The sequence below is a fragment of the Aptenodytes patagonicus genome, chromosome 3, assembly GCF_965638725.1.
Source record: "Aptenodytes patagonicus chromosome 3, bAptPat1.pri.cur, whole genome shotgun sequence".
Taxonomy (NCBI): domain Eukaryota; kingdom Metazoa; phylum Chordata; class Aves; order Sphenisciformes; family Spheniscidae; genus Aptenodytes; species Aptenodytes patagonicus.
In genome coordinates, this window is record NC_134951.1 from 60,673,347 (window position 1) to 60,697,242 (window position 23,896).

General features: G+C 37.3%; 1 protein-coding gene across 15 annotated transcripts in view; it reads right to left on the reverse strand.

Moving 5' to 3' along the window:
- Positions 1-1,300: 1,300 nt before the first annotated feature.
- The window catches only part of TRDN (triadin), a 239,830-nt gene continuing 217,234 nt past the window's right edge, over positions 1,301-23,896 (reverse strand). For all 15 annotated transcript variants that reach the window (XM_076333512.1, XM_076333516.1, XM_076333514.1 and 12 more), the window contains one exon: positions 1,301-3,974. In XM_076333512.1, the coding sequence (XP_076189627.1) occupies positions 3,832-3,974 (143 nt within the window). In that variant the 3' untranslated portion in view covers positions 1,301-3,831. The remainder of the gene's footprint in view (positions 3,975-23,896) is intronic.

Here is a 23,896-nt window from a genome sequence, read left to right on the forward strand (position 1 = left end):
GCTCCCTCTGCTGCTTCTCACTCTTTTTGTTCCCTCCTCCTCTCTCTCTGTGGCATTGTCTGCCCTTCCTTACACATGCTTTCCCCGAGGCGCTGCCATCGTGGCTGCGGGGCTCAGCTGTGCCCCGCTGTGGGTCCCTTGGAGCCGGCTGGAACCGGCTGTGTCCGGCACGGGGCAGCCCCGGCCTCTCCTCACAGAGGCCGCCCTGCAGCCCCCCGCTGCCAGCGCCTGGGCACCTGCACCCGGTACACTGGCACAGTTAATCACCAAAGTAGCTTCTTACACAGACTTTCCGACCTTCCCTTGGAAATTGTGTCAGCAACTGGAGCAATAGAAATGGGCCATTGAGAAAAGCTCCCATTTGCTGGAAGGTTTTAAAATGGACAAAATAGGACTCCAGCTGCGACGTGGGTAGGAGTGTGAAACACTGAACGTGGACCAAGGGCTGCAAATGGAGTCTGTGGACTGTACTAGTGAGAGCAGGCAGCTCGGGGGCGGGCAACTTACTCTTGGCTGAGCAGTGCAAAATTGATCTCATTGGGCTTGGTCAAGTCTTGATTTTCAGAGCTGCTGGAAATTCTCTGTTCCTGTTGACTTCAGCAGGATTTTAGCATCTCAGAGAAAGGTGCACATTTTCAAGAAGAAGGGATTAGAAACGCCGATCCACCTGCGCAACCAAACTGCTGAGCAACAAACCTCCTACGTGGGAAGGATCACCAAACTGCATGGGGCAAAGGACTCCTGGACCCCAACACAGAACTGTGCAATTGCAGCTGTGCTATCTTCAGGCTGTAGTCTGGTTCGTGCACCAATTTTAGCAATTGCAGATATAGGCAAGCCATAGTTCCTATGGGGGGGTGGGAGGAAATCTCACCATTTTTACTCTCTCAGTTTCCTGGTGGTCATTTTCCCAATTGTTTGGACTACAGACTAGTCATTGGAGGTTGCAGGTTTTGTATTGGTTGTGCAGTTGTATTTTAAATAATCACTTTGATGAACATACGTGGTTTTGGTACAGGTGAAGTCCTACCTTGAATGACTGTGGCAACCATTTAGCTTTTCGTATGTCAGAGTGTAATCCACAAAGTGTGTGAAAAGACTATCTAAGATAAGTATTGCAAAAAGCTCATTAGGAATAAATACAATGCTGAATGATTCATTTTTCCAGCCTAACTGTAAGAAATGCCATGTCTTTATATTCAGAAGATTCATATATACTTGGCAGGGATAGAACACTTACATATGTAAACCCTTGTCCTCCACTTTTGGATTCACAGGAAAACATATCACAGCCACTGGGACAAGGTTTATATTCTTTATTTTCCAAAATGGATAACAATCAGCATATGATTTTGCAATATTTCAGGCTAATTTGAGTAAAACCATGCAATTCAAGTAATTTTTTTAAAGTTTCCAGGTGAATTTAAAGAGAAAAATGCTCGCCATTTGGACCTGTGGACCAACAGTGGACCTGTTTCTCCTGTTCTTCGAGGCAGTGACTGAGATTAGGAAACAACAATAAATGACTGATTTTATGTCACTTATTCAATGATATTAATTGCTTATATTTCCAAAGCTTTCAGATATCTAATTGAAACATTATGGAAATGAGATCTGGAACATATTCTTGTCATCTCCCAACTCAAATGGGAAGAAAGGATTAAGGCTAACTATAATCAACAAAATTTATTTTGTGAAAAGAAACTGAAAAAATTAATGGCTTATGGTATCTTAAAATTTTGTCCTGATTATTAGAATTAGATAAAGTCTTGAATTAAATTAACTGATTTTCAGAAAGTTTTAATCTTATTTTAAGATAGCTTTCACAGTAAAAATCTAGGGCAATAACATCCATAATAATATATACAGAATCACAAATTGGGAGGAGAAAAAAGTCACTGGAAATATAAAAAGGCCCACTGAAAGAAAATTAAAGATTGTCATTTTACCATGAAATACTCTTTGACAGCTCTATCCCCAGAGCAGATTTCACAGGTGACAGTGGAGGCATTCACCATGAACAATTTTATCTATCTGCAGTGTGCTCCTATGTGGGAAGAGCTACTCCTAGGGCAGGACCTGTTCCTATGTCTTTCCAGAAACCAATGTCTAGACTGCTTGTTGCAATGACAGTTTTTGCAGCACAGGACCTGTGCAATATGAGAGTGCATTAAGACCAAGAACCCAGTTCACATAAGGCCATGACCAGTAATCAGAGTACCAACCTGACCCAGCAAGCGTAACAGCAAAGCTTTCTGAATTGCATTGACCTGTCAAAGACTCAGTTGTCCAAAACTCGTGTGAATCAATTATTTGATTAAAGTAAGGACGGGTTGGCAGGACGAGGGGATGGGGGAAGGGGCTGATGTTATCTTGAACTATGCTAAAAATAAAAAAGCGGTATATAGTTACTGGTGTGATCAGACTCTACAAGTAGCCGGGTTGTACAAAAAGCATCATGCTGCTTCACCAGGTAACTATATAACTAAGATCACTGCTGTACATTTCACAGATTAAATGCAAAAATATAGTAAGGAAATACAAACAAATAGCAGCGTGCAAAAATGCATGATTATTTACATTGCCAGATGTACAGACAACTGAGATGCCAGTTTTCAGTCATGTGCCTTCACATGGATCAAATGCCATCCCATCTCTTTCTTAAGGCAACAAATCCATTATTTCTACAGAAATGCACAAAAGAAGGTTGAGGATTGGCAGATCTACTTCCAGTTCTCATCTATAAGTTACCAACAGTAGTGTGCTGTGAGGAAGTCCTTTCATTTCATCTAGTAAAATCAGCTACCCGGATTATTTCATATAGTCCTGTTTGTTGGGTGTTTTTTTTTTGTTCTTTTTTTTTTTGTTCACTGATCTGAGATTACATCAAATTGGCATGTTTATCTATTGGAAATTTGGGTTGCTTTAGTTTTATGAGTGGCATCTCACTTCATAACTTTTCATCTGACTTATGCTAATAGCAAATGGTTGGCTGGTATATTCTCCATTTACATGGTCTTTGCTGCAAGTCAATCTGATTTACCCGCAGAAGAAAAGTAGAAGTACTAAAATTATTTCATTTTTTTCTTGGGACCTTCATGTTGGTGAAACACTAGTTTTCCTCAGCTTTGCCATGTTGTTTCACTTTCTCTGCTCACTTTGGGTTTTAGAAAGTGAAGAGTTTGTATTTCACCAACAAGCAGGGCAAACAGACCATGCTTTTACTGCTTCAAGTTAAATAGAAATATTCATCATTAACATGACTTGCAGAGTCAATGTACTGATAGTATATTGAGCTGCTCAGAGCAAGTGTGAGCTTCAGGCTACACTGGTCAATGAGACATAAAAATAACACCAGTCACAGAGCGCATTTTCATGACTTAGTGAGGCTTTTTCCTGTCAGCAATTTGACTGATCGTTAAGAAGAAATGATTTAGGATTGTAGGTAGTCTTGCAGTCTTGCTGATGTAAGAGCTACATCCAACATTTAACTCCCTAGATAAGATTAAATGGAAAACAGACTCACTTCAATGCTGAGCAGGTAGGTAAAGAAAAAGAAGAGCAAAAGAGGCAGGAAAACACACACACAATCAGGTCAACGCTTTGTTAGCATTGTAGCCTTTCCATGAGAAACGGGGCACTTTTACACTTCTACCTTTGTCAAACACAGTTCATTACTGCTTGTTTTGCCTATGCCTCATGGAAACTTTTTCCAGGTACATATGTCCAAGTGGATCACATTCTTGCAATGACAAGTACCTCTGTAACTACTGTGGACCTCAGCAGAAAAGATAAAGTGCAAAATGTGAGCGATCACAAGATTCAGTCTCTCTACTGCCCTGGTTTCCTTGTCTTTCTCTTGGAAGTCTTTGAGTGAGTCTTTTCTTCCTTGTTTGAAGGGGGGTTAGTGGGAAATTGCAGTCCAAATCCATTAGGTCCATTTAGGAAGACACATTGAAAGTAGCGGACAGGAGCTAGGAAAACAAGGAAGAGATGGTTAACATTCATGGCTCCCAAACTGGCACTGTGAGTCTATTCCATGTTCTTTCAGAAAACATCTGTAAAATTTCATTCTCATTAACTGAGTTCTAACAGCATAAATCTCTAGTATGATCACAAGCCAGGTTCCACATATCAACAAGATTTTAGCTAAAAGGCTCAATGAGACATCTTTGTAGCACAATATTAGAAATTATTGACAATTTCACATTTAAATCCATTATTCCACTGAGTGTTATAGTCCTACTTCTCCCAGAATATTTGCATTTTGGGATAGCTGTATGGAAGCCCCTGAAACTCACACATATATTTTCTGATTTTATATTTCATAGCCACTTTCAGATACATTGAGGAGTTCCAGAATGACTCACATCTAATAGTGATAATGGCATATTTTATTAGGTTTCAAATGAATTATCTTTTATTCTGAATAAGGGAATCATAAATGAGGGTACATCTTTCCTAGTTTTTCACAGTCAGGGAGATTTTGTCCCTTTCGAATTTTGAGCACTAGCCTGTGTAGTCACACTTTTTTCCGTTATGTTTTAAGGGCTTTCAAGAGCACATACTTTCAGCACAGAAGGAATTGACCTAATTTGTTACAAAAGCTGTGTTTTGCACTCTGAGATTAATGTTGACAAGATTTTAAAAGACAACTAGTAGTCAGTTAAGTGTTTAGGAAAATGATTGGAGGAATGTTGGCATCTGAAACAAGTTAGTTTTCATGCAATTGATTTTCTGATGCCTTTTTCTTTCCTCTGCAGTTCTTTCCGTATTAAAAAAAAAATTAGCTGTTCCCCGTGATAGTTCTAATCTGAGATGGACTCCAGGGCTCCCTGTGTTATAAACTGAGATGCAGGGTTTATCTATTGACTGCCAAGTCACAGTAAATGGTGGAACACAGAGCGGTGTGACAGAAATGCGGGTACATTCAATCCAGTTATATTATCCTCCATGGTCTTCTTGCCTGACTCACACAAAGGTTAAGTCTTTGTTATCTAAAAAGCACACTTGAAAATGGAGTTGGAAATCAGATCCTCCTGCAAATGTCTTACTGCTTTCCCACTAAGTCTAAGAATGGAAACAATTTTTTTCCCCAAAATTTTCAGTATTTCTGATGTTCCTCTGTGATGAATCTGAGATTTCTTCAGAAAACAGAGACAAAGCGACTCCCATGACTAGAGCTCACAGCCCGAATGTGACAGACCAAGGTTCCGCTGCGAGGCCCGACAAGCCACGGACTAGGTGCATGGTGTGGATGTGCTATGTCCTCTACCCTTGGCCATTTTACAGTGGCACTTGGGCAAGACCAGAAGGTTTCTGGGATATATTATAGTTTTAACAAATAGACTTATTCAATCCTTGAACTAAGGTAACTTTTGTGAGTAAAACTAACTAAAAGCAGTATATTGCCTCAAAAATTGCTATAATTAAAAACAATATTTTCCTACCAAAGTACTCTGTCAGAGATTTCTCAATCAGATCTTCTTTAAAAAAACCACCAAACACACAACCCCCTAAAATTTACTCCCAGCGGGTGCTAGTTTGATAAAGAGAAATACCTTACAGGAAGAAAGCTGCCAATTAAAACCTCACCTTTCTCTGTTTAAATGGAAATTATTTCTGCATATTCCTCTTATGGATATAAAAATGAAAATAAAAAAGTCAATAACTCTGTCTTCTTTATGAAGAAGGCAAGTAGGGCATCATGCACTTGCTAACTCCAATAAATACCAATAAATAGTTTACTTAAGACTAATAAAAATGATTAACTCCCCCTGTATTTTACATGCAATTAGAATGCAAAAAATTAGCTCTTTTTCTTTGCATACATTCACAATGTCTTGATACATACTAACTTATATAGGTACATACTTACAAGCCTTTTAAACATGGTTATATATTGTAATTATAACATGCCTGACACCACAGCATTTTCCAGAGTTGTTATCTGATCATAATTCTAAAATCACCAGTAGTACTGGCCACTGCAACCATTTCACTTGAAAATCTGACTTACAGTCTACTGTTAAAAGCCACTAAATTCATGGAGGGAAAGGGAAAGGGCAAACTTTCGGATTTTTGCAACATGGCCAACAGCCACAAACTAATTATGGTGGGCCGTAATACTAAATTTGAAAAATAGGCACAGAAAAGAATTGTTATTGTTTTTTTTTTTAAATCTAAATTTTGTGTGTATTTGGAATGCATAATGCTAAAGGTCACCCTTGATTGTGTTATTTCTGAGACACCTGTAGTGTTTGTGAAATGAGCACTTTTGTTTGGCTAGTATGTACTTATGTTGAGTGCAACATTTTGAAGTGACATTCAAGTGTTTATATAGCCTGTTACTTATCATCTGTCTTCAGAAAATATCAGGAAAATGTAGGATAAAGAAGAAACTCAGGAGAAATAGGGACGGTAGTAATGACTTTTATTAAGTTTGCCTGCTAATTCCTTTCATAAGACTCTAATTCCAGTAACTTAATTTGTTACCACATTTAACTACCTGTGGTGAAACTTTCAGTGCTGAAATTAGCTGCAGGCTGAGCTTGTTTTTTGGCAAAGAACCCCAGAAGAACAATGTAGGTATATTAAAAAAACCCAAACAGCTAGGGAAAAAGAAAAATCTTTTCTTGGTGTAAAAAATCTTTTCTTTAAAAAGTGTCAGTTTCCTAGGAAGCTAGAGAGGCAATGCTGAGGGCAGGACATCTGGCTTTTGTGTCAAGGGTGATGACACTGAGATGGGAAGCCATGGTGGAAACTGTGACTGCTCAAGCAAAAAATATGGTCTGCCATGGTAGGAGACCAACAGTAATCTAGCAAAGTGCTTAGGCCAGGTGATTCTTGGGGTGACTAGAAGGAAAAATAGGTGATGTACAACTTGACGAAAGAGCTTGAGGAGAAAAATGGACATAGCTGTGTCAAGAGATTGTGGCCAAGCGGCTGGAAATTGATAGGGGAACCTCATGGTAAGAAGGGCGACAAGGGCTGGAGATTATGACAGATAGAAAAAAAATAGAGTAAGAGTTACTTTGTGGAAAATTTGAGAGTGGGAAAGCCTGAAGAGCAGAAGTAGGATAGGATAAACACTGCAAATGGGATGGGAATAAGAAAAAGGGGACAAGAAAAGGCAGGATAGGTACAAGAATTTTTAAGATAAGGAGGAAAAAACAGTCACACTTTTTCCGGGAGAAGCGTGTAAGGGGTATGAGGCTCAAACAGCTATGAATATTGCAGCATACTGTCTTCCAAAACCAGTGTTTTGGACAATCGCTCTGCTGTCAGCCAGCAGTCAAAACCACTGGTAAAACATTTTATCCCTCTTCAGTGCTCCCACATTTCGAGGATGACAACCTAATGCTATTGACAAATTTTCCTTTAGTGCAAATGACCGGAGCCCTTGCTAAGCGTTCAGCCCTTAGGGTCTGTGTGGGCTGTAACATCAGGCTCTGAACTGGCATGTATCAGTTTGCAGGGCCAAAGTCTCCTTCCACACTGACATGGACAGAGGTCTCCTCTATGGTATGAGTGAAGCAGTAAGAGGAACTAACCCGTAGGAGTTTCTTCTAGTCTCTGAGGCATAGGCAAGGCTACAGCTGACGAGAAATTTAGCTGTAACAACTTTTCACTGGAGAAGAGCTTTCTGACAAAAGGGAAAGATATAGATTCTGCTTTAAAAAAAATAATTAAAGTCCACAAAAGAACTGAATAAAACTCTTTGTCGACTGTTTCATCTTGAGGAAGCATAAACTAAAAAAAGCAAGTGCTTTTTTCATCAATACTAAACAGACTGTAATAGAGGATTTAAAATTTCAAAATATACAAAAACAATATTATAAATAAAAAGTGATATCTGAAACCAAACTTTGGAAACTCTACCTTTTGATTTTAAAAACTTTTAAATGAAACTTTTCTGAAATTCTGTGAAAATTTTACAAATATCTCTGAAAAAAATTTTTAATTTTTAACTGGAATATCATTGGAATGAATCTGAAATGTTTCACTCTGAAATGAAAAGTCCACATTTTCTTCAAAATTTTTTTTGGGGGTTAGAGAAGCTAAGGCATGTTCCATGGATTTATCCTAATGTTAAGGCAATGTTTATACATGAGTAAATGAAGCAGATTCCCTTGCTAAAAGATTGAATTATTTTGGTACATTGTATTGTATGTGAGATCTAGTAGATTATTATCAGAGTACAAGACTTGGTAAGCAAGGTGCTATGCTTCCAAATGTAGGTATAGGAAGAAGGCATTTTCAGGTTTTGTATGATATTCAAACTATTAAAAAAGGCCTTTTATTCCATACTCTCTTTGTAGATTGCTTCTTATTAATTCTCCCAGTATAAAACTACTCATTTATAAAAGAAAATTTCATCAGCATGTCTTGCTGGGATGGATCTTTTATATTTTACCTAATCAAGCAACCAGAGCTTTGAAATAGACATATTGCATCTGTTGTATTTTTTATTTATTTATATATTTTCTGGTAAGTATCTCATGTATTGTCTTTCTTCTGTATTACCGATGAGATTCACGCTTTCCGTAAACTGAATGGTCTGTCTTTAGCGTATTCTAACTTGTTAAGAAAAACAAAGTCAGATGCCAGTGTAGAAGGTCTATGCAGGAGGAAATGGTTTCAGAATGATGCTCTTTGCTATGTGCTCTTTCAGCATTTCCCTTTCATGTTGTCCTTCTTAGGCTGCTTTATCATGCAAACCTGAGCTGCAAAACATACAGATGAAAACTTTATTCAAACAAATACCAACATCTTTGGAACTGTGTCTGTATCAGAATCTGAAACAGTTTTATGATATCAGCCATAGCCAGGAGAACAATTTGAATTTTGGCATGCAAATAAGACTACAAATGCATCCCATTCTGTCTTCATAATTCCCACATTCAAGGTGAATACAGAATGTGTCTTTTAAACTGAAGAGAGTTCTCACTTTCAATGTATTGTCTCATATCTTCAGGGCAAATGTTACCAAAAAATGATGAACAATAGGAGCAAAACGTGGTTTAACACTAGCTGTCTTTTGTCAGCTTAGCTGAGACAAAAAAAGCCTTGTATCTGGCCTTACGCTTTTGTTTAGGATGTAGTTTATGAGAATGCATGTAATTACTTAAATTTCCTTATAAGTATTACTGAGGAAACAAAAAAAGGTCAATGCTGGAAAAGTGTAGAAATGTTTTTTTAACAAATCATAATTAATGCCGTTATGTAAGGACATCTGATACCTAAGACTAATTTGTTTCTGAAAGGCTGGAGGAGGGGGTATTTGCTTCTTTATTTTTCACTTCATGAAAGGAAAGGGCATTTTTTTCCCTCACAAAAAGAAAGAAATATTTTAAAATATTTTTGATCTTTTAAAATGATTTTTGCCTGGATGGAAATCCATTTGGAGTGAGAACAGCCAAGATGAGTTTCAGAAAGCAGAGAAACAAACAAACCCCCCTGGATTCAGGGTTTCTGTGAAGCTGTTCAGGTCTGGTCAAGAGGAAATGCTAAGTACATTCCATAGATATCCAATAAATTATACAAATATTCCATGGAGCTTATGTGCGCTCTTGATCTCTAAATGACATACATCTCACACAGAGGTTTCAAGAAATGTGAGGAATATTGCAAGAGCACTCTCCTGGCACTTTCAATTCTTCAGCAGAAGGGAGGAAACCAGCCTGTTGAGGTCCCTTTGGATGGCAACACGACCCTCTGGTCTATCAACCATTCTCCCCAGTATTGTGTCATCTGCAAACTTGGTGGGGGTACACTCTACTGCATCATCCAGATCATTAACATAGATGTTAAATAGAACCAGTATTCACCCCTGGGTTACCTTGCTAGTTACTGGCCTCCAACTAGACTTCCTGCCACCGATCACCACCCTCTGGGTCTGGCAGTTTAGCCAGTTTTCAATCCACCTCACTGTCTGCTCATCTAGCCCATACTTCATCAGCTTCTCTATGAGGATCCTGTGGGAGACAGTGCCAAAAGTCTTACTGATGTCAAGGTAGACAAAATCCACTGCTCTCCCCTGGTCTACGAAGCCAGTCATTTCATCATAGAAAATTATCAGGTTGGTCAAACATGACTTTCCCTTTGTGAATCCGTGCTGACTATTCCTGATCAACTTCTTGTCCTTCATGTGCCTGGCAATGGTTTCCAGGATTAGCTGCTCCATCACCTTCTGAGGGATCAAGGTGAGGCTGACCGGCCTGTAGTTCCCTGTGTCCTTCTTCTTGCCCTTTTTGAAGACAGGAGCAACGTCTGCTTTCTGCCAGTCCTCAGGCACCTCTCCCAATTGCCATGATTGTTCAAAGATTATTAATTTTGCTTTGAGGATGCAGTTTGACATTTAAAGAGCTAAAACACAAATTACATACTATTTGTTGTTAATCGTTCTCTTTAAGCCTATTGAATGGAAAAGGTAACAGGTAACAGGTAAAAGACAACTAGCTGACACAAGTCCCAGTAAGAGACTAGACACTAGAGTACAAAGACAATCCCAAAGATTGTCTGAATAGTTAAACAGTGATTTTAGATACTCTTCCATTTCCACATATTCACATAAGGCAAAGTTACCAGCAGAATTGACTTGGCTGAGAACCAGCAGACAGGCTGACAGAAGTCCAATTACATCCCAGATTCAGATCTAACTTTCAAAGCATGCACATCTATCTTATCCCCTACAGATACTATTATGGTGTCATCCACATGTCCTTTACCATCCCAAATAGATTGATTACTCTGTGTCTCATCCCTGGCAAAGGCAGCGAAGAGTTAAATCCATCTGTAAATGGCATAAAACTTCAATTTATGTGAATCTGTATAGACCATTAGAATCAATGTATAAGAACGCTTCACTTTCAGGTTTGAATATTGTTTAACAGGTGGTTACAGTTTTTTGCCTTATGGTGGATTATATTGGTTAACAGTCTTTATTTACTGTCTGGGCAGAAAGATTCACACTCAGCTATTTACATTTCCAAAGCATGAGAAAGCAGACACTGATGAAATGACAATAAGATCCAAAATCTCTTCTGGCTGAGAGAAAGATTAAGAAATTGCTGGGAAAGAGAGGAGTTTTAAATCTGAATAGATCACCAGAAGAACCTTCCATACAAAGGGAATAAAGGGGTCCTCAACCAGGGGTCCCCTTCTGTGACAAATCTGGATGGGGAAAGATTTTCATGAGAAGCCCAGTCAACAGAACAAAGACTGTTAAGCATCTGTCAGTGAATTAAATGAACCCTGTAGTCAAGAGACGCTATAAAAGCTCAATGCTAGGTAAACACCAACTTGTTCATTTACATCCTGCATTTTTATGCCTTTATAGATCCTTATATCCTAAGCAGCCTATTTTGGAATTCTTTCTGTGCTCATATTAGCTGAACTAGTTCTTTAAGAAAAATGATGACTATGAGGGCACTCCATCCTTAGAGATGTAATGGATCTTAAAAGTCAAGGTGCTGGGACACTGGAAAAGAGTTTGGCTTCCAATGCATTGATCCAGAATTTCCAAACGATGGTAGGCTCTAGCTCCACTTAAGCAGCATGTCTGGTTTGGGAATTGATAATTCAGGTGCTAAAGCGGAAAAACAATTTTCATTTCCTCCTTTAGCTGTGTGTGGTCTAGTTGGGAACATATTTAAACTCCAAGGATGTCCAAGGACCTTGTGATAATTTTCATGAAAGCTTCTCCTGAGTTAATATCATTTAAAATCATTTTAAAGAAGACTACTTAGGTGTAGCTTTCTATCATTCAAAGTGCCAAACTACCACTCAAGTGCCTAATCAAGCAATTAATTGGAGTTTTGTGTAAGCAATTATGGTGATCCAAACAAACAAATAAATGTATTTTTTCATGATAGTCTTTTTTAAAATTAATCTTATAAGAAAAGGGGGTAGAAAATTCAGAGAGGAATAAAATTTACTAATCCTAAAGAATGTAAAGGTGTTCCTCTTTATGTGTTACAATGGTTAAAGTCCCATTTCTACAGGGCTCAGATAGCTGTTTTTAAGGCAAGTCACCAAATAAAATATTCATTAAAAAGCAATAGCTTTTAGCAATAACAGTTTGGTTATTAGGAAAAATTACAGAAAATGTGTGAGGAAACAAGTTTTATTACTGGTGTTTTCTAGTTTGAATCAAATTTCTTCACTTAGAGCCTTTCCTAATGGAATTAAACAATTCAACAAAGCACAAAAATTCAGGCAATCATAGCATTAGAAACAACTAATTAGTAAGCAATTATAAGTAAGAGAAAGTATTAACAATCGCACTCATTTCTTTCTGATTGCTTCTCAGGAACGTGCATACTGTGTTTTGGTTCAGCAATCAAAACTGAACCACACAAGAACAAAGAAAACTTGTTCCAATGACTGTGGAGCTGAACTTTTTTTCACTTACTAAAGGGCAAGGAAGAGAAGCAGGTATTTTCCCCCTTGCTCTGCTTCTTTCCCTAACAAACAATTTGGGCTCTTTCCCTTAACATTTCAGTAAAATTACAGTATGACAAACTGACCAGAGAAAGCACAGGGGCAGATGGGGAAGGGAAGTGGTGTGCAATCCTTGCTAAATATCACAAATTTTTGCCTTCGTACTTTCTAACACAAGTATATAAGTCTCTGTGCTTAGCTGCACTGTATAACTGACATTTAGTTAAAACCCATTTCCCTGAATAGCAAAGCTGAACATTGAGGGCTTATGCAGATGACCAAATACTTTTATCGTAAATTCACAATTAATGGTCCATGTTTAGGTATTGGCTATTCAAAACAACATGGTTTGTTTAAAAAATTAAATTTATCTTTTTTTGATAAATCCTTTTCAACTCCTTTCTTATTATTGAGCATGCTGTACAGCCACACTACTGCCATTCTCAGAAAGTACAGTGCTTAATGGGAAGCAGGAGGGGGAAAAGAAGAGAAAACTTTTATATATCCATTACACATAAGCAAGAAGTATCACTACCACTTCAAATCAATTCTAAATCAAGTCTAAAAACATCCCCTTAAAATGACATTTTTCTACATTGTATAGACAATGTGCAGACAGTAAAGGGAAAAAAAGAAATCGTCCCATGAGGATACTTCTTTTGCATCTTATTTTGTGTCTTGAATAAGGTAAGAAAATGAAGAATGGTCGGAAAGTAGCTCTCAAAGCTACTTTCAAAGTGTCTGTGATATAATGCAATTAAGTGCTCATTTTTGCAAACACCATGCAAGTTTTCATATCCATTTTAGCAGGGCGTCTGTCAGATAATAAGTTATTTAATAAAAAAATACTAAAGGTGTTTGAGTAGCAGAGTTAAATACCAGCAACAACATTGTCATTACAGCCATGAGAACTCAGATCGCATGTTCTCCTTAATGGCTCTTTTTCAAGCATCGTGGGACTGCAAGGTCTGGAGAAGGTAAAATAGTTATACTTTAAAAGAATAAATACACCTCCTCTCAAAAATAGTGCTCAACAGTGAGCAAAAAACACTCTGAAGATTGTTCCATTTCTTAAGTGTGTCTGTGGTCCCAACACCCTCAGGAAAATTGCTAAATACACAAAAGAAACTAGCCTTTATCGGTGTTTCAGTCAGTGGGACAAAAATAGTGTCAGTACAAAGTCAGTAGTACATGTCTTTCATAACAATTTCTTGGTATAAAATGTGTTGTAAATGTATCAAATCAATAGCGCTAGAAGGTCACTCTGGTCATATTTAATGTCATTAGAGGGGAAAAAAATCACCACAGCAAAAACATATATAAGATCCCAAGACCAGAACTGGTTAAAGCCAGTTATGGTTTGTTACTTATCAAAGTCAGTGCTCTTTTTGAAACTAACAACAAAGCTCAACGAATGAGATCTTTATTCTAACAAAACCAATTTCTACAACAGAAGGTGAAACATTATTTCTCTCTTTTAACTTGAATGTGATAGATGACACCTAACAATCATTTAAGGGAGCAAAAAATTATTATTTTGCTAACTGGCTCTTGCATTGACTAGTAAGAAGGCTTAATGGATAAATAAGCTGTATGTTTAGAGAAAAGTGTTACATTCCATGTTATGGTCACTGCACACAAACCACGCAACTCTCACATAAATGTGTGAATATCCCCAAAGCGTGACATTCCCCCAAAATTCATTAAACAATTCTTTTTGTTAGACGTTAAAACCATGCAAGATGTAACAGTGCGACACACGTGGTAATACAGACACACTGAACAAAGCATAGCAATGATCAGAGTACACAGTCTTTACAACTTTGCTAGCATCGAGATTTCAAAGGAGTCTGGTACTGGCATTATGTGTTTTATTAGTGAAACATAGGAGCAAGCAAATGAATCTTTCAAGGAATGATATTTAAGAGGGACCAAAAATTAATGCAAGCCTCATCCAAAGTCTATTAAAATCTGTTGGTTTTTTTCACAGTCTGCAGTGGTAATTACATCAGACTACAGTGGTATTTGGTGGGCAAGCAATATAGAATTGGATTTTATTGCTATTGCTCAATAAACAATGACGGTGTCTTGATAGGATGCGCCGTGTGCTGATCATGTACCTTAGGCATGTTGACGTGACATGGTCTCTGTAGACTCATTGCTATGGCCAGCATGTTCAACTAATGTAATTACAACATATTGCTTTAAAATCATTGTTTCTAAAGAACTGTCAGTCACTAAAAGGTTGGTTTAAAATTTACATACAATCATATTCATGCACACAAAAAACATATAAAACCAAAGAAGAAGGTAAAAGCAATCAGGGATCTTATTATGTTAACAAGAATGGGTAACACGTACTGGAAGTTAATACCAGATACTTATTTAGCTGTGAAGGCAGGGGATGGAGAGAGGAGGGGAGGAGAGAGGAGAGGAACAGTGAATGATAAGTCACTTAAGCAACTAATGAAAGTGAAGCTGGCATTTGAATGATTCATGTGCTTGCTTTGTTTCAGTTATCATTCTAACTGAAATCTTTATTGAATAAAGGGTTTTATGGATGTGTGTAGTATTATGTGACACATTTGTCTTTCTCAGTGAGAATTTTCTACTAGGAGCAGCAGTACTTCTTTATGACCATAAAAACTCAGGAAAGGGTGCTTGAACGATGCTACTGACAAACCCTGATAGGCCCAAATTCATCCTGCTTAACGTCAGACACTAGAGGCACTACCTTCTGGATTTAGCTCTAGCCACATGATGTAATGTTAGGAGGCAATTCACATTTCAAAGGGATGAGTAACGCATTGGAGAAGTTCCTCTCTCGTTGACCATGGAACTTGTGCAAATATGCCCTTATTTAAGTGCTTATGATTAGGAGGATCGAATCTGTGCCTGTGTGCTACTTACAATGAAAAATGAAGCTAAACTAGAATGTCTTCCTCACCCTGAATTTACACAGTTCTAGGAAGAAGGAAAAACAGAAAGACACTGTAGGAGCTCAATAGGCTGGCTTCTTTAAAATATTTCACAGCATCTGCTGTCAGTTCTGGTCTCAGTAATTAAGAATTGCATCACATACTTATGATTTGTCCACTGGATTTGACTATACTGATGATAACCTGGAAACATGAACTCACTCCAACATCAGGATGCCTGTCTTTCTGCTCATAAATGTTTAAAAACAAAATCTATATTGATAAAAAAGTAAGACAGTTGCTCTGTCCTCTAGACAATGTTCCCATTAGAAGAGAAGGAATATGACTTTGGAGGAATTACTTTCCCAAAGTTCAAGAGGGATTTGAAGAAATGACCATTTATCTGGAACAAAGACAAATAATCTCTGACTCAGAAAACTGCTGAAGAATTATATTTTGTATAGAACTTTGCTTCCATGAGATATGTCATGGAAATACATAATATGTACGTTTCTTCTCTTTTCTTGCAGTGTGATTTAAGAAAATATACCAGTCAAACTAAAGAGCAAAACCAACTTAGCAATGAGAAGCATTAAGATACTAGTTATTGTTATTTCATTTGTGGCAAAATAATTCAGAGATTTATACTGAGATTTTTTTTTTTTTTTCGTTTGACTTGGCACAAATCTAGTACATATTTATAAATGTTTGGAGCCAGTTAGTTTAATTTTAGCAAAATGTTTTGACCCAGTTAAGAGAAAGGGGATGAAATCATTGTCCAACAGGCAGAAATAATATTACTATTTGGATTCATTTTGCAAAGTTAGGCAAATCAGATTCTCATTACTGGATCTGAACCAGCATGCTAAAAAATAATATGTTTTTTTTAATAGTCTTTTTTTCCATAGGCTGCGACCCTCATATGTTGTTTAGTTAGACCAATTTATCCTTACACTTACAGTACATATAGGTGTGTCTCTAATAATTTGCTAGGCAAATAATTTTTAGGCTTGGCATGAGAAGTAATCATTTCATGAACTAATTATAAAACCCCCAACTTTTGACTACCTTGTCTGTTGTCAACTTCTGCTTATCCTCTAACTCATTTTTTCACCAAAGATCCCTCTTTATTTCTGGGATCTCTCCCTGGGCTTTGAATTTTCCCTTAGTGTATTCCCTGGTAGAATTTTGCTCATTCCCTTTTGATGTAAACAATCATTCCAAGCTCAGAGGGCATGTTACCAAGTGTAATGGGAGAGGTCCAATAATGTTTGTGGACCAAGATTTAGAGTGGACTTCAGACATCTTGAACAAGATTTAGGTTGAATGACAGCACCTACATTTGAAGTGATGTTCACAAAACAGGTCTCCAATGACAACAGAAAATATGCCTCCATTATGGACTGCAAAGCTGTCCAGGTATTAGACTTAGTGCTGTACATATGCATGAGCCACAAGCTAAATACATTACTAGATGTGCCTGATAGTACAAGAATTAGTCCAGAATTATTTCTAAATTTTATCAAGTGACAATTTTGAAGTATTTTACCTAAAGAATTCTCTGAAGCAGAAACAGACCTTTATAGCAAATAGATAAAAGTGGAAGGTATAAAGTTGAGTCTTTCCAGGTAAAGAGGGCTCTGAAAGAGTGTCAACTGAATCCCTTGCAGAGTACACAATGATTATAGTAAATGGGGTTACATCAGGCTGGCAGCTAGTCACCAGTGGGGTTCCCAAGGGCTCAATTTTAGGGCCAGTTCTTTTCAGTGTTTTTATAAATGATCTGGATGCAGGAATCGAATGTACATTAAGTAAATTTGCCAATGATACTAAATTAGGAGGAGCTGTGGACTCTGTCGAGGGTAGAGAGGCCTTACAGAGAGATCTGGATAGGCTAGAGAGCTGGGCAATCACCAGCCGTATGAAATTTAACAAGAGCAAGTGCTGGATTCTGCACCTGGCATGGGGTAATTCTGATTATACATACAAATTAGGGGATGAGAGGCTGGAAAGCAGCCCCGTGGAAAGAGATCTGGGGGTTTGGGTTAATGGCAAGTTGAATATGAGCCAAGAGTGTGCCCTGGCAGCCAAAAGGGCCAACTGTGTCCTGGGCTGTGTCAAGCACAGCATAGCTAGCCCATCGAGGGAGGCGATTGTCCCACTCTACGCTGCACTGGTGTGGCCCCACCTCAAGTACTGTGTGCAGTTTTGGGTGCCTCAATGTAAGAAGGACAGCAAACTGTTAGGCTGTGTCCAGAGGAGGGTGACCAAGATGGTGAAAGGTCTCGAGGGCAAGACTTACGAGGAGCGGCTGAGATCACTTGGTTTGTTCAGCTTAGAGAAGAGAAGGCTGTGGGGTGACCTCATTGCAGTCTACAACTTCCTCACAGGGGGCAGCAGAGGGAGAGGTGCTGACCTCCTCTCTCTGGTGACCAGCGATAGGACACGAGGAAATGGTATGAAGCTGTGTCAGGGGAAGTTCGGATTGGACATTAAGAAAAGGTTCTTTACTGAGAGGGCGGTCAGTCACTGGAACTGGCTCCCCAGGGAAGTGGTCACAGCACCAAACCTGTCAGAGTTCAAGGAGCATCTGGACAACGCTCTTAGTCATATGTTTTACTTTTAGATAGTCCTGCGAGGAGCAGGGAGTTGGACTCGATGATCCGTATGGGTCCCTTCCAACTTGAGATATTCTATGATTCTATGATACACAAGGGTAGAGAAAGTATCACTGTCACCACCATTTTAGAAGCAAAGTAATTACAGCTGCATTCTGTCAAGGGCTTGATGTTGTTGATGTGTTAGTTGTACTCAAAGCATGTCTGGCAGACAGGAATTGTTAGGAAGTTTCTGGATCCTAATGAAGTTTTTGTAGGAACTGGGCACTAGGCCAACAGTTTTCCCTCTTTCAAAAAACAGGGATGTAGGGGCCAAAAAAATCTGTGTGTACATGGGAAGGTGCTTTATGAATGTAAAAACCTTAGGCTTTATGGAACCTCTTTGACAGACTATTTGGGATGTTAAAATCCTCTAAAATAATGTCTTGGTTCTGACTTTAAATTTTTAACAGTGGTTTTCACTGTTGTTTGGCAAGGACTCTCTCTGCTCATTAATCTTCAGGATTTATCTCTTATGGATTTTAGATTAAGTCTATCAATATGGTCTATAAAGCACATTCACGGTTGTGGCACAGCTAAAGCTTGCACAACAATAAGAAGAGTTTCTCAGTAATTTGAAGACTGAGCTAGTAAAGTTCAAGTGCTATTAACATGTAGCTAATATTTATAAGTGCTACACAGAAATTGAGCTGAATCAACCCTTCTTTTGTCACTGTGTTGATTACTTTGAAAACTTATGATTGTTTACTGGGGAGGTGGACTTTAAACTGAGTCCAAGTAACTCTTGTCATAATGGAAAGCTGAGAATCTCTCTCAGTAATTCCTAATTGTAAACCAATCTTGACAACAAATAAACTCAAGATAAGGTAATGAAGTTACCAAATATAGCCAAAGATAAAAAAAAAGATTAGTTCAGAGCTAGGGATAGATGTCCTCCTGTAGAAGACACAACAGGAACCCAGAGATTCTTCCCATGAAATTCTTTGTTTCAAAAGATAAAACTTACCCTTTGGGCATTTAAATAGAATGTCTGTAATTCATAATTTAGGTTACAATGTCACTATGCTGACAGGCTATTTATAAGCTTATAATTAGCATAAAAACTGATGTATTGTTCCCATTTGTGGTGTGTGTTTACAGATTTTGAGTTTCAAAACTTATTGCAATCTATAAGAAGGTTTCCAGTGACATTCAATCAGCTTCATACCAGACCATAAAGCTTTTATTTTACCTAGCTACCACAGTATATCTGGTATTTCCCCCTTATGTGACTTTTCTATGTAGAAACAATCAGGAAGATTAATTCAAGTTAACTTTAAAAATGGATAAATTAGGCCATATAAAAATGTTGTGTGGGCATTCATTCAGAATTAAAGCAGCCTCAGCTAAATTTTCATCAATTCAATTTCAAAATAAGTTAAACTAAATTAAATCAAGGTCACCTTAGTTCTTAATAAGTGACCACTCAAGCATTTAGCACTGTTTATTTGAGCTCTTTAAATGTACACCTCTTGTTAATGCACAGTATGCCCCTGGTTAGACAAACCTGCTGAGATTTAGTCTCCAAGTATTTCTTTAAATGTCGACTTCAGAATAGTGGAATGACTAACACCAAGTTGTTGGAAAACCTGTATAGGCCGCCTTGGTCCTCACAATTCTAACAAACATGAAGTATTGAGACATTCCTGTATATCTGCAGAACGGAGGCTGGTCTACACAGACTCTTGCAAGCAGCCTTAGAGCGCAGCTCATCCTGCTCTCACACTGAGCGCTTGTACTGCAGAGTGATGAGCAACCTGGAAAATCTTACTGAATGAGAAAATCCTGCATAGACACAGGTCTTGTAAATGAATGAGCACAGCTCTTATACAAAAGAATCTGAAACTTCTTAGAGTGCCAGTTCCTTCTCTTATTTTCCAGCCAATGGCACACTTTCTTATGTCCAGAAAATACAACATAAATATTAGTGATTTATTGCTGAATTCTGGTGAGAAAAAAATGATGAATCTCTAACATAAATTATTTCGAGGATGCTATTACTGTTTTCATTATTACTTTCAGAGACACAGCTGTTACAGTTAATGGTCCCTCCCTTGATCTATTTTTCTATTTTGAGAAAGGACATCGTATCTTTTCTCCTCAACATTTTTGTTCAGCTTCTTTGATCTAGTTGCATTCAAATGGTCAGCTTCAGGAGTATGAGTTTATGCAGCTGAAGTTCTGGAAGAAACTGCTGATAGAATACCAGAACCATCATACATCTGGGATATACAGGCTGTCTGGGTGGCAAGGAGAGTAGAAAATATAGTATCTTCAGTTCATCACCTGTCTATAGATGAGAGCTACCTGTCCTGCAGTGATGAAGTTCTTGCCTTCTCTTTTGAATATTGTGCATTATTTTAAAAGTAGTTCAATGCTTCTATTTTATAGAACAGTACCAATATGTTTGTGCTTAATGAAATTGACAAAAACTACAACTTCAGAATAATGAAAAGGATCATATCTTCCTCCAAAGTCTTCAAATGCTTCAGAACCAAGGAAAAAATAAAGGAAAGTGGTCTCATTCTCTTTCAAAATAACGATCCATGGAAAAAATCTTACACGTTGCATTGCTGACAAGTTTATGTTCCCTCAGCATTGAGAAAACATCCTTGATGGTCTCTCAAATGGCTCTCATATCAAATCTCACATTAAATAGAACTTTCTGCTTTTGCAGATTTGGAAATCATCTTTGCATTGGAAAATATATCACAGGAAGACAGAAAGTGCAAAGCAATAAAACAACCCTACAGTAATAAACCAATCACCTCATGCTAATACAGACATGTAATGAATTAATCCACTGGAGCTGCTGAGGTTTTCATGTGGTGATCACTATGTGCCATTGAATATCTTTTGCTGATAATATGATGAAATGATTCCTCTTTATGCTAGAAAACATCTGAGAAACTGTATTGCTCTCTATCACTGCAGAAGCAGAGGAAAAGTCTAGCTGAGATGCTTTTTTTTCATAAAAGTGCTAGCATAGTATGTTCATATAAACGGTGTTCCAACTCTGCTTAATGATAATTTTAGCTTTCCCAGAGGTACAACTTCTTTGACTAGACAGTAACTATAGAAGTTCTCACGTCCAAGAAAGTTTTAAACCTCTAATAATGTATGAGGTTAGATGCATGTATTATGTAAGTCTATTTATGACACATCTATTTACATGGAAGTTAACATGACTAGTTTGATTTCTCTTGACCTTGAGAATAATCCACATATTTCTCTAATTTAACAAAGAAATGTATACAGGGTTAGTATCAATCTCATTATTTCTCACTTTTCATGCTCTTCTATCACAGCCTCTCTTTATTTCTGCCACATTTGCATATCTGTGGGCTTAGATAACAGCACAATAGAAACATCAACCTCTTCAACTAACAGTATGACAAATGTAACACACATTGTTTCCTGAGTTTTCAGCCATCAGGACACTTACAAGGTAATGGCAATAAACATAATCAACTTTTGATTAATTTAGATTTTCATGCTCTGGTATAAGCCTCAAAACAAACTCGTAATTATATACAGCTGTTCATGTAAAGGGTATGGTAGATAGTCCTCACCACAGAGTTGAATTTGTACACTCCTCAAATTTTACTCCAAGAATTGAAAAATCTGCTTCTCTGTGCTTGCAAATATATTTGTTATAAGATAGAAGAAAAAAAAATGGAGTTCCAAGAATTCCCAATTTTTGTGTGGGTAAGTTTCAGTCTGGGTACAGGTGTGAATTTTGACATTTAGGACAGGAGAAAGAAGGACAAAGAATTCTAAGTAATTTCTTGCAGCTCTACAGGGGAGTGAAATTTAGTGTCTACTGCACATATCACCATTGTTTATGAAAGGTTAAAATTCTGTTTAAATGTGGAGCATTCTAAAATTGAAGATATATACAGTTTTTTAAATTGCTTATTTGTCTTTATCTGGTTACTTTTTAATATCAGGGAAAGGTTGGAGGACTGATTAAAATCTAAGAACACATGAATCTACTCTATTCAGCTTTTGAAAGCTGAAAGAAGGTTTACTATTTAAATTTTTGGATTAGCTTAATGTGTAAATCATTTTCTATTTCCATTTATCAGCAAAAAGTATTAGTATTCAGTGCACTGGGGAAAATGCACTGGCTTCATCTGCAAACAGAACAGGCAAAAGCTATCGAGTTCCAACTCAAGTGTACACGACCTAGGATTTGGTCTCAACTTTTAAATTCTCAATGTGAACAAATATCAAAGAACAACATTCATAAGGAGAAATCACTTTGATATTTTTCTGCAAACCTTTCATCCAATTGCCTGAAAACTATCTTCTTCTTTTTAGTGGACAAACAATAGTTTGAAAATACTTGCATAGTAAATTCTGTTTGCAAAGCCAGTTACGAAGAACGGTTTGCACAGCGCTGCTTATAATCTGGGAAACATCCAGTCAAGAATAATTGCACAATGATAATGTACAATTAAATTAACCAATCATAACAATTACTGTAAATGAAAGCCACAGTACCACAGTTTTTGAATGATGTAAATTTTGCAGGAGTGTGGTGTGCAGGAGAAAGTCCGCTGGGAGACAAGTTTTAGTACATTCCTGTTTTACACTGAATTTGGAATTTTGCTCCATAAGATAATTCTTTTCTCTCCTGCCAAAATCTTTGGTTTAACTTACTGCTTATTTATTATGATTAGCACTATTTGATCTATATGAATTCTATGTTAATAAAATAGTAATAACTTTTTGCTAATATAGATTCTACCTTCTGTATCTATCAGTTAACAACAGAATCATTAAGAGGAAATAAAGTCTATATCTGGCTCTACAACTCTGTATTCCTGATTAAAAAAAAAAAAAAGATGAAAAAAAAGCTAAGCCATTCTTATATGTAAATGTAGTTGCCCTTATACAACGAAGTCTTGTGAGCCATGTGTGCAAATGTTTTCATACAAATACACATGCTAACATTTGGATGCCTGATCTTCGCATTTCATTTGCATTTTCTCTTCCTTGATGTCAGATTGCTCTGTACTTGTTTTATACTTAGCTACCTTTTTTATTATTATTCAAATATTTTAAGTTTATACATATGGATAAATAGATATTTCTAAATACATAGATACATATAACTACACATATATCACACATTTTATATCATGTATATAGGACTCTAAAGCATTCTACTTATAGCAAAAGAGGTAAGAAAATCATATACAACAAAACAGTCTAAATGATTAGAGGTAAAATTCTTTCCTCAGTCGTTTCAGACAACAAAGTTGGGGGGGAGGATCCATATTAATATTTAGTTCATATTTTCTGTATAAACCAGTTATACCTGACAGGTGAGATTAAAGACTTTGAACATTGTCTGTCATGACTGAAGTCATAGGGATTAATTTACACTACTCAGGAATCTGGAACATATTTTTATTTTTACCGTAAACTAGGAAAAGCATGGCGCTAACTGATAACACACTGCAGGGCGATTTCTTCCTAAGATGCCCTACCTTTATTTACCTTTTTTCCAGGGGGGTTGGAGCAGAGGGCACATGATGATGGGAGACAATATTTATTAATGTGAGAGAAAATAAATTGAACGTGCTTCTCCTTATGTGGTTTTGTTATGGAACAGATTTTCTATGAGGAGCATATGTTTGTTTTAAATAATGCACTGCCAAATTAATTACAGACCACTTGCTTTATAAATTAATTAGCTGAATATATGTTTAAAAGTTTAGGAAGGTGGTAAAGCAATACCATTTGAGCAAATCATTCTCCACAGGAAAAATATTTATGGATTTGATTTACCTGGCTTGCCTCACATCGTGTCCCCTAGACTTGAATAAGAGATGTGAAAAGATTGCAAGAGTGATCTCCATTATGACA